This window comes from Manis javanica, chromosome 1 (assembly GCF_040802235.1).
Source record: "Manis javanica isolate MJ-LG chromosome 1, MJ_LKY, whole genome shotgun sequence".
Lineage (NCBI taxonomy): Eukaryota > Metazoa > Chordata > Mammalia > Pholidota > Manidae > Manis > Manis javanica.
In genome coordinates, this window is record NC_133156.1 from 57741482 (window position 1) to 57753486 (window position 12005).

The 12005-nt window shown below is 39.1% G+C and overlaps 1 protein-coding gene across 4 annotated transcripts in view; it reads left to right on the forward strand.

The window, feature by feature from the left end:
* EPB41L4A (erythrocyte membrane protein band 4.1 like 4A) overlaps positions 1-12005 on the forward strand; it is a 268086-nt gene that overhangs the window by 179355 nt on the left and 76726 nt on the right. For all 4 annotated transcript variants that reach the window (XM_073232978.1, XM_073232972.1, XM_036995150.2 and 1 more), the window contains exons 11-12: positions 9935-10026; positions 11431-11508. In XM_073232978.1, the coding sequence (XP_073089079.1) occupies positions 9935-10026; positions 11431-11508 (170 nt within the window). The remainder of the gene's footprint in view (positions 1-9934; positions 10027-11430; positions 11509-12005) is intronic.

The window sequence follows — 12005 nt, forward strand, 5'->3', positions numbered from 1 at the left end:
TTTACCCAGCCGCATTCTGCAGCACTGGTGCTGGCATGGGGCGAGTGGAGCATTGGTTTAGTGAAGGGAGTAATGGGAAGAGAGAAGGCGAGGCAATTCTGTGAGGCTGGGGAGCAATTATAGGAATTTACCATGGAAATGAAACTGGGTAAGGAGGAGAGCATGGACAGTGACAGAGTGGCAGGATCTGTGGGTGGAGGTCCTGGTGGAGTTGAGAGATTGTTTTGGGAGGCATACCAGCGGGAGTGAGCTGGGGAGGGAGGGTGGTGGTCAGCAAGTTGGGGGCTAGGCATTGAGACGATGGAGGGGCTTCAGTTACTGTAAATGGGAAGTTCTCGGGCAGTGCTCCTTAACTGGGGGCATTTGCCCCTCACCCCTGGATGTTTGGCCACATCGAGAGACATTTTTGGTCATTGGCAGTTCTTGGTGGGGCAGGGATGCTACTGGCCTCCGGAGGGTAGAGGTTGGGTATGCTGCCAAATGTCCTACAATATGTCATCAGTTGGATAGGGCGGCCCCCTACAAATGTCGATAGTGCTGAAGCTGAGAAACTGTACTCTATAGAGTTAATGAGCATTGGAGTGAGTGGCTGGGATCCTGAGGAAGACAACAGCTTCAGAGGAGAGTTCGAGGGGCTGAGATCTCTGGGCATTGCAGAGATCATTTCTAGTATTTATCTATTGAAATTTCCAATCATTAACATGACAGTAGTATTGGAAGGAGTGACCATGACTGCAGTAGTGCCCATATGTGAGGGAGGTGATTTAAGAATGGCAGCCTGCAGGGGACATAACCTGATGAGATTCAAAGTTGGGAGTTTTAGGGGGAAGGAGAGAGAATGGTTTGAAAGTAGCAGTGAGAAGCAACAAGGATTCTCCCCCATTTTCAGGCCCAGAGATATTGAACAGTGAGGAGGACTTCCACTGAGGCAGGGCCCCAAGGGAGAGCCAGGGGATTTCCACTGGCACAAGAGAGGAAGGCTGTGTAGAACAGATTGTGGAGCTAGGGGATTTTGCTGGTGACAGGCCAGGAATTCCAGAGGGCGTGACAGAAGGGTTTCAGGAGCTGCGTAACAGTGGGAGAGGGGCATAGACTGGGGATGTGCTGAACCTCTTTGGGGGTGATTGACATAAACAGAGATAGGAAGCATAATAAGATTGGGTCCAGTGGATTCAAGCAGACATAGGTGGAGAGGCTGTAAATATCAGAAAGGAGCGAAGCTACGAAAGCCTGCCTGTCTTCACTGGTGATGGGGGTAGAAGCCCTAGGGGAAGTGAGAGGGTTCCCATGCCACCATAGTTCAGTCTCACCTTTCCTGGGAGAGGGCCTTTCTCAACTGTGTGCATGTACTTGGGCTGATGGACTTGAGGACTGGGGAAAGGCAGGCCTCAGGCCCTGGCTTCACCTGTTGTGACCAGGTTGACATTTCTGAAGGAGTGCTCTGGCTGCAGGATGGAATGTGGAGATGAGAACAGTGGCAAAGTTAGGACTGCAGGCTGAGTCAAGCGCAGATGAAGAGAAGACATTCACTCCAGAGAGGGAGAGAAATGGTCAGATTTGGGAGGCATTTAAGGGGTACAATTGCTTCTGGTGGTAGCACATTGAAAGTTATTGTGAAAAATAAGAGTTTAGGATCACACCCAGATTTCTTGGTTTCATCAAATTGGAGAGAGTGCAATCCCCAGCAGTGTGTCCAGAAGTTGGCATGTGCTAAGCACATTTGTTGAATAAATGAAAAGAATGACACTGTGATTACTTTCACATGTAATGCATCGTGAAACTAACCTCAGCTAAACTTAGCCAGCGTGACAGGATGTAGGACCAAAAGGTTCCTGGCAAGTCTGGCCATGAGTAGTTAGATCTGCTTGGCTGAACTCTCAGGCACGCTTTGCGGAGAGGACATGGGAAGTGGTGATGGCCAGGAGTTGGCACCATCAACAAGCCAGAGGCCTCTTATGTAAGCTAGGGGTTACTTCCATATTTTAAGTGGAATTATGGACTAAAAAAAAAAATTTTCTGTTTGAAAATAATTCCAGATTTTCAAAAAGTTGCAAAAGTTAAAATATTACAAAGAACTTGGTCACATTCTCTTACTGTTAACATTTTACTCCATTCCCTTTTCCATTTGTTATCAATCTATATACATACACACTTCTTTTTTGAATGATTTGGGATTAAGTTTCATGTGTCATGTATCTCTACATACTTGAGTGTATATTTCCAAAGAATAGGGATGTTCTCTGATGTAATCACAGTACAGTTATCAACTTAATAAGTTACGTTCATATAATACATCTATCATCTGCTTTCCATATTCCAGTTTTGTTGTCCTTTATAGCATTGTCATCTCCCAGTATAGAATCCAATTAGCCTTTTTAAATACGGAACATTTTTGTTTCTATGACTTGACATTTTTGAAGAACATAGTTCTACCCCACTGTTTAAAAGTAAAAGGCTTCTCATATCATATTTGTCTGATGTTTGCTTGTGCTATACTGAGAGGTTTGGCAGTCTCAGCTGGGAAGCTGCCGAGGTGAAGTGGTGTCCTTCCCAGGGTATCACCTGCAGGTGCAGGACTCTGTCTCTTATTAGTGAAGTTGGCCCACCCAGTTGCCCAATTTTCTACTGTATAATTACTGTATTATTTTCTCCTTTGCAATGAATAAGTAATCTGTGGAGAGGCCTGTTAATTCATGCAAATGCTCTGCTCTTCACCATTTCCCTGTAGATCTAGCATTCATTGAGGATTCTTGCCTGATCCAGTCTTTTGCTATGGTGCTTGCAAGATGCTGATTTGCTAGCTCTCCCACCGCCTCCACATTTGTCAGTCAACCCTGGGCATCTCACTGTAAACAAGAGCCCCACCTTCTCTCTCTCTTATTTATTTATCTGTTATTTGCATAGACCCTTTCCTGTTTTTTCCAGGTGGTTTTTAATACACTGCTGTACCAAACTATTTTGGTGTTCAAGTTGTCTTAGAGTGGGAGCCCCTTTAATCTAGCTTCTGCTCCCTTTTGACCTTCCCCCATCATTTTTTTGGTCACATTCTTCCTTTTTGATACAATATGGTCTTTCAAATGAATCTTGTATTTCCCCCACACCTCTGTGTTACCAGCCATTTCTCCAAGGAGCCCTGGTTCATTTCAGTGGGGAAGGCTCGAGATCTGCGTGCTCAGTGTGGCACGGCTGTTCAGGTGACTTTGCTTTGTAGCCTTTTTGGATGACAAAGCTAGGAAATACATGCATGCATACACACATATATACAAATATAAATATGTATGTACGTGTGCATATAAGCACGCTTACTCACTTTAGAAATCATAAGTTCATACTATACCTCCAAGTCCCATCCATCTCTTTCTTGCCAACCCTTATCTCACATGTGTGTGTCTTGAGAACCCTGGCTCCCAACAACAGTAATGCATACTCATTTGCTCAATTCTATAATATACCTTCAATTAAGAAAAATTATTGGATGTATCTCAATTTAAAAATCATGAAGAAGAAAAAATAAAATAAATCTCAAATCGTTTCAGAATTGCTTTGGCCAAACCACTAAAATTGGGAGTTGTTTGCAGTTCTTTCATTCATGTATAGCACTTTGCCGAGATTGGGCATAGAGTCAAGCAAATTTACTGTGTTTATGGTACTTACTTGAGACCTAGTTAAGTTTACATCAGTTGCTTTCAGTTGTAGGTTCCCCCTTTATAGCCTTATTTATTTGATTTTATTTTTTGAAAATGTGTATTTACATCCTTCTGTAAGTCAAAACAATACAAAAAGGCACAGAGAAGTATCACTAGTATTTCAGTCTTGTTCCCCTACCCTTCAGTGTTTTAAGGTTTGTCCTCCCAGTGTTTATATTTATACAGATAAGCATTTTTAACAATTTTCCTTCTTTCTTGCCTAACAGATGATATACTGTGTATGCTTTTGTATTTTTTCCCCCTTTCTCTTGGTAATACATCCTAGAAATCTCTCTGTATCGGTTCATTGAGAGCTTTCTTTTTTGTTTGTGCAGCTGCATTAATACTCCATTGAGTTTATGTACCATAGTTTACTCAACCAGTCTCTCATGCTGGGACATATAGGTAGTTTTCAGTAGTTTGCAATGATAAATTTTCCTTGTTCATACATATTTTATTTTGTTGGAAGGGAATCTGGGGGATAAATTCCCAGGGGTGGGATTGCTTGGCCAAAGTGTAAGTGCACATGTAATTTTATTAGCTATGGCCATGTCCTCCCTGACCTCAGAGTTTTTGTGCCACTTTGCTTTTCCACCTATAATACATAAGCATACCTGAAACTATAGATGTAATATTTTCCCCCAAGAATTCCTACGTGTGGCTGTGTTAGTAATATTTGGATCCCAGTGCCACACAATAGTTTGGTTTAGTCTTTCAAATTCAGTGAGGGACTACTAGACTTGGGTGAAATAGCATGGTTTAAGTCCAGGTCTCCCACTTACCTAACCTGGGACAATTCACTGAATAACATTTAACCTACATTGTCTTATCTATGAAGTGAGGATGATAAAATCTGTCTTACAGGGTTGTTGTGAGGTTGAAAGCACTGGGACGAAGTTGGACTTGTAATAGGCACTTGGTACACGTCTCTGAATTGGAACTGTCTTGGCCTCAATCCACTTAGAGCTTCTGCACTTTTGCACAGGAAAGGGCTCTGCGAGCACCATGCTCTGGACCAGTCTAGGCTGGTGGACAGCTTGGGCCAAGGCAGGAAGGGGAGCCCAGGTCTTCCAAGCCCATACATTTTCCTTTGCTTCCCTTGTTAGTATGTTTGTTGATTTTCTCCATAATGAAAACACAGGGAACATTTATTTGGAAGGAATTTTTAAATTCTGCTTAAAAAAAAATTTTTTTTATATTAGTATCAGTAGATCTTGACAGGTATGCCTTCATTTTAACAAACTTAAATAACATTTGTTAACAAAATTTTTTTAAACATTTGTAAGACTAGAAATAAAGATTATCATTTAAAAATTAAGTCTGCAAGTATTAGAGAATTGCTGACATTTTAATGCTATAGTTTAAAGAGCTGATGAAGATGAAAAATAACAACAAAAACAAGTAAAACAGTAACAAAAGCAAATCATTTGAAGCCCTGTGTTTGAGTCTGTGAATTTTTTCAAATACAAAATAACTTTCAAAGTTTACTGAAACATTATGTAAATATTCTGTAATGATTTGGCTTGTGTTTTCTCTTTTCAAATTTTTGTGAGGACAAGGAAAAAAAGGAGAAACAACACAATCTAACACATCCTTTCCAATTCTATAATTTATGTTCCTATGAACTGGAAGGAGTTATGTACAGTTATTCAACAAGCAATCAATTTAATCTGTAAAAGAGGTGAAAAGGTGTTTCACATTTAGTATGTATTTTGGAATATAACCCACACAGATGACAGAGGACTACTGAATATTTTTGCTGGGCTTGTTCTTTTAGTGTACAATATACCATGTATGCAGGAATGGAAATTAATTTTATTCTCCAGGTACTCTGGGAAATGCACAGTGATTTTTAATTCAAACCATATTCCATGCATTTCAAAAAGAATTACAAAAAAAGGGTGTGTGTGTAGGGTTGTTTATGTGTAGCGTAATATTTTCTAAACCAGAGCACTGAAAAGACACTTCGTTGAAAGAAAGTTCTTTGTTTGAATAAATCAGGGAATCACCTGACCTTTCCTTGGAGATTGACATCCCATAAGCACAGTAAAAGATCTTAGTGTTTAACCCACTGTTTCCTGAACTTATTTGACTGTAGAACTCTCTTATGCTCATATCATGGAACACTGGTCACACTCTCTGGGAATACTATGTAAGGAAAAAGCTTGAAAGAATGAGATACTATTATACTCTGTTATAAAATTCCCTCCTAACTTCCCTTTCCAAATAATGACAAGGTTGGTAAATTTTTTTGTGCAGGACTGGCTCTGGATTCTTTATTTGGGTTTGAACTTGGGATGCCTAGAAGAGAGGAAAATGGAGAATAAGGGGAAAGTCATTAAAACAAACATTGTACCCTCTCTCACATATACAAATGTGGTTCAATTTTTAATGTGCAATCATTGAAAGGAAACCTTCCTTTCCAACATTTATATAATAATTGCATCTTACTTTTCTTGGGTATTAATCTTTTTTACTTAAACATTTGAACCTATGTAGTGTATCTTATGTTATTTCTAGTGACTTTGGAGGTTGGACAAATATGTAATAATAGGATTGAGAAAATGTGCCTCCCCATAATTCTAGGGAGGCCAGTGAAGGCAGACTGTCCAGCTGTGGCTGCTTCTAGGAGGACCTACTGGGGTGTAGGCTCTGTGTAGCCAGGAGAGTCCCCCTTGGGAGAGGCAGTGAGGCTTGAGTGCACCGTGGCAGAGAATGCTGCCATGCAGCCTACAGCGTACGAGCCCCTCCAAGACCCTGTCAGGAAAATAAGCACACTTAGGAGAGGCCAGGCTAAAGTAAAGTAGTTTCTTCAAGCTTGGAAAGAGAAACCTAGCTGGCAAAGATGACAAAAGAGACAAAGTAGACCACAAGGGGGTTAGGTTGGGAATTCATTGATATGATTCACATCCTGATTCTTACAAATTATGGAATTAAAACTTGGAGCTAAATTTACCAGAGATCCATGGCACAGTGAAGCCCATACATGACATCTCAGTTACAGGTGATTTAAGCATTATCAGTTTATACAAAAAAAGAAATAGATTAGATCATAGCTTTGCTTCTGGCATGAATGGACCAAAGCTATGAAGGAGTTGGAGTAATTTTGCTAAAAGCAGGTGCTCGATGCTTGGATAATACTTTAGTAGTCAATATGAATGAATGGAAAAGTGCTGATTGTCTGCATCTATTGCAAAAAGGCTTAGTAGGAAGGAGAGTGGCAGAAAGACATTTGAGATTCAGTGTCAGTTACATTCATGCCAGCAGTTACTGTACGTGGTAAAAATGCACAGATTTTATGCACAATAGTGTCCCTTTTTTTTAGTTATGTTAACCCTTCTTTTAGCATTGTCATTCTACTAACGGTGGAGAAAAAATAGGCAGCTGGATATACAGTGAATCACTAAGTTGTTTATTTCAAACAAAATAATATTATATGTAAACTATATTTCAATTTAAAAATTATATACATTAAAAAAAAACAGGCAGCTGGTTTTAAGCCCTGTATTTATGGAGAGTGAGCTGATAGTAGTTATTTGCACATGGTGGAAGTAATCAGGAGGCCTGTGGGAAGCTCGTTTGTTCTTGTTAAAATTTGTACCCAAGGAAACTTGAGAGAATGCAATTCTGGCTGGTTCTTAAATACCTTTTACCCTTTCATTAGGAGATGGTGGTTTAAAAAATATATTAAAAATTAGATATCCAGGTCTCTATTTGAAAAGCAAAAGAATATAGATGTTTATGTAAAGAATAAAGTAAAAACCAATTGAAGAAATGTTTGAGATTTCCTTAATTTTTAAGATTGAGTGCTTTTTTGTTTCTCCTCCACTTTTGGAGATCTGGATTCTAGGTAATTAAATAGCTTTTTGGAAACTTGATTTGGGTATGTAAATCCCCTCTTATCTCTGAAAGTTCTTGCCAAAATGTTAAAGTGTGTCACAGCATAGTCACCACCAGCCACCATTTCTTGTTGGTGACAATGCCCACATGTTCTGCCACACTCAGTGTGTCGGTGGTTGAAAGGCACGGGGAGATGGGGCACAGACGCTGAGCACCATGCGAGTAGGAGTCATCCTGTCCTGTACTCCTAATCATTTATCCTGATGCACTGCAATCACAAGCAAAATTATTTTTAAATGACCTGTGCCTTATGTTTTTGGATAATCTAATGATCTTAAAAACATCCATCTGTTATATACAAAACTTTTCATATTGGCTGCCTTGGGGGAGGGGATTTGGGGACAGTGGTGGAAGGGAGATTTAGTCATCATTGTCCATACAGTTTGGTAACTTTTGGTGTTTATACCATGTGTATATATTATATATTAAAAAAAGAAAAGTGAAAAAAAAAAGTTTCCCTCTAAGAATTCCCCTCTCCTGACAGGAGCTTGGTTGCCCACCCTGCCCTTAAGGATCTTCTGTGATTTCCCCTAAACCCTCATCCCCTACCTCCCCCAAGTTTCTACTGTTCCCGAGGGAAACACTTCCTCTGTTCAGCAACTTTTCTTCCGAGTCTCTGATTTCGTCATCCCTGCCCGTTTCATGCAAGTCACTGAAGATTTCTTACCTCCAAGTGCAGTTACCTCCTTTCAAAGTCTTTTGACCTTTTTTTGTTGTTGTTGTCATTAACCTACAATTACATGAAGAACATTGTGTTTACTAGGGTCCCCGCTTCATCAAGTCCCCCCCACAAACCCCATTACAGTCACTGTCCGTCAGCGTAGTAAGATATTGTAGAATCACTACCTTTTGGCCTTTTTAGGTCACTGGAGACTTGTGCTGTCCTCTTTTCCTCTCTGACACAACTGCTTCCTGGCCTGTTTTGATCTCTCACTCCACCTTCATGAGCATCTTGACTGTGATCCCACCTTTATCCATTTGTGCTGCCTCCCTGAGCAGTCTCTGTTCCACTTGGGTGAAATCATCTGTGCCCACTGATAGGACCTGTCTCCTCAGCCCTACACTGGCTTGTTTAGTTTCCAATTCCATGGGTACCACAAAATCAAAATAGTCTGAACTTGTTGTCCATTATACTAAAATTATATGTAATTTTATTTTCTCTATGGATTTTGTGCATATACAATATCAAAATACCCATAGCTTGTCATCCAATCCCCACTTTTTCCGACTTGCTGTATTTTATTACTTAGCAGCACCCACGCCAGAACCCTGGCATTTGTCCTTAGTTCCTTCTTTTGCTTCACCAGGTTTTGGGATTACAGGTGGCCTTGCTGTAACGTGCATGTATTGGCTCTGTTTTCATCACACCCTTTCATTTTATAAATAAATTCCTAAATCGGGCAGCCTTATTCCAGGTAAACTTTGGAGAAATTTCATGTATACAAATGTTCTGTCCTTGTTGAAAGTTGAGGTGGGGAGGGAGAATCATTTCAATTACTCCTCTGCATTGACAGTTTTGTGTTTAGAAATCTATAGTTACCTCATTCCAGGGGCATTTCTGCATTTGGTTTTTATTTGAAACTAAGTTTCAACTATATAACATCACAGAGTTTATGGTGTATTATTTTAGTACTTGTGTTATATTTTGCTTGGTTTACTATCCAGTCAATTGAAAAATGAAAAGTATCTTCTGCACAATTAGAATTACCTTTCATATTGCCTTTGTTTCTTATGCACCAAATGTAGATAATTAAGTAATTACTAGATTAAAGGAGCAGTTATGTTCGTTGTATTCCTATTGTATGATACTTTACATCCCTCATACTGTTTAATTTAATTCACCCAATAACTTCACGTAGAATGGAGAAACTCAGAATCAGAGGCATTACTTAAATTGCCCAGGTCGCTCCTCCCCGTGGCCCTTCTTGGGATTCTTTAGACATCTGTTTAAGGTGTGGCTTGTACATTGCTGAAAGTAATACAGTTAAGAGCTAGATTTATGGGCATCTCCTTTTTATTGAGAGTTGATTTCCACATTGTCAGTATTTTTTCTGTTTGGTGCCCGTTTATAAGAGAGGAGCTGGCAGAACTTCTGGGCCATCACCCCTGTTATGCACGGTCACAGGGTGATGGAGAAGCAGGTACTAAAGGTGATGGCACTGAGATCGACGTGGAGCTTTGGTCACTGAAGGTAGTTTAAGGCGAATTAGTTACCGAGAGATACTTATTTTTTATTTTATATGTTAACAATAATTTCTCTTCGTACTTGAATCTTTAGTACCTAGAGGGTGGCTGTCATCTGAAGAATGTTATGGTCAGTAATTCATATTTTTCTCTCTCTCTCTCAGTGCAATGAAACCTCATTCTTTTTTGAAGCTCGAAGTAAAACTGCTTGCAAGCATCTTTGGAAGTGTAGTGTAGAACATCATACGTTTTTTAGGTATGTTAATGTGAGAGTTTTGTTTGTTGTCCTAATAAATGAAAATTACATTTGTTTTTATAGTAACAATTCTGTTCTGTCTACAAGTAGAAACTTAGAAGTGTTTCTCTTGTTTTGTTTTGTTTCTTCAGTCATCTAATTCTCTGGATCATATTCATAGAAACATACACATACACACAAACACATACACATAAACATCTTCTTTGCTCATACTATAAGAAAGGGTGAAGGACAGCTTTTTCTTAGGTTTATGCAAAAAGTACAGCTTTGTTCTTGGTGGAAATTAAATGTTCTGCTGTGGACATACACACTGAATTTACACTGCCTGTTTGCCATCTGAGTGGAGGTGTGGCATAGGTAGTTGGGTGTACAAGGCTTACTGGAAAGACCAATGTTGACCATGTAAATTTAGTGGGTATTTAAGACAAAGGGGACTGGGTGAGGTCACTGATGGAAAATGTGAAGAGCGAGAAGCAGAAAGCCAAGGACTGAGCTAGGCCTTCCCAGCATTTAGGTAACAGGAAGAGCCAGAGAGAAGTAGAAGAAGGAATCAGTAGAGTGTGTGGGAAAGGAGGAAACGAGGGAGGAAAATGTCATTGTTAATAAGGAGCTGGCAGCTGCACTGTGCATTCATGGGAGGTCAAGTGAGAGGAGGTAGAGAATTGAACATTGGATTGTGGGATGCTTTTTGTTTCATATCCTTCTGGTGTACAGATAAAAGTAAATTTTATCAAGTAATATAGTAAGTTTCATTTTTTTAAAATTTAAAACTAGATTATCTCTTCTCATTATTCCTATTTGATTTGCAAGGAGCAATTTCCCCAAGTAGTATGATGTTGGAGAAATAGTCTTATAAAATGACCAATGTCGTTTACTGAGTTTGGATTAGGAGGTGGGATGTGGCCCAGAAAGTCTGAGACATTGCCTCCGGTTCAGTGAGGCTGGGCCTAGGAGTTCCCCGGGGAGGTCTGTTGAAGGTATCCTGGAGTGGAAGTACTGGAGTTTATTGTACAAAGAGGAGTGACCCACCACAGCAGATATGATTGACTGCCATGAAAACTCTGGCATGGATGAGTCAATGGAGTGACAATGATTTGTCAAAATTTCCAAAATGATTTTAGTAGAGAAAGTAAGTTGATTCACAACTAAAGCTTCTAAGGGATATGATGTATATAACAGTTTTCAGCAAGTATGGGTATTTTGATATTATACATATAAAATCCTAGGATGTGGCTGTTTCAAATATTAGCTTAAAATAACTATTTCCTGCAATACATAGAATAAATAAAATATTTCCACTCACTGTTAAAAAATGCTGCACCATTTTCTACATAGCTTTTGCTCAGGTGTTGCATAAACATCTATATTTATGAGTCTTTAATTTTCTTTAAAAAAATGCATTAGAATGCCAGAAAATGAATCGAATTCATTGTCAAGAAAACTCAGCAAGTTTGGATCCATGAGTTACAAGCACCGCTATAGGTAAATGGCAGTTTTTTCCTTTGGTGTGTGTGCGTGTAAATAAATATTTAATTCAGCTATCTACATAAGTGCATGTAAAGTTTGTGATTTAATGTTTTTTTCTGATTTTTCCACAGTGCCAATGACTTTCAAATTATAGCAGTTCATTAAAACTTTCTTGACAAAGATGATTTTCCATGTTTAATTATATTTAATGCTGCATTAGTTACGTTAGGTTTAGGGCTTTTACAATATGGTATAGTTTATTCTCTCAAGAAATTCATCTTGATAAGATTATATTTATTTCTAATTATGTTGTGATTATGAAACAAAATAGCTATTCTGAATAGTCTGTTCTTAGGACATTCAGTTGATTCCACTATTATAACAAAATGTGTGCTTTATATTGTGGATCAAATCATGTTTCCTGCCACATGAAGCCTATATATAGTAATGCTAGCAATTGTATCTAAGATTTACTAAGCAGTTATTAAGTGCCAAGTTTGTGCTAAATGTTT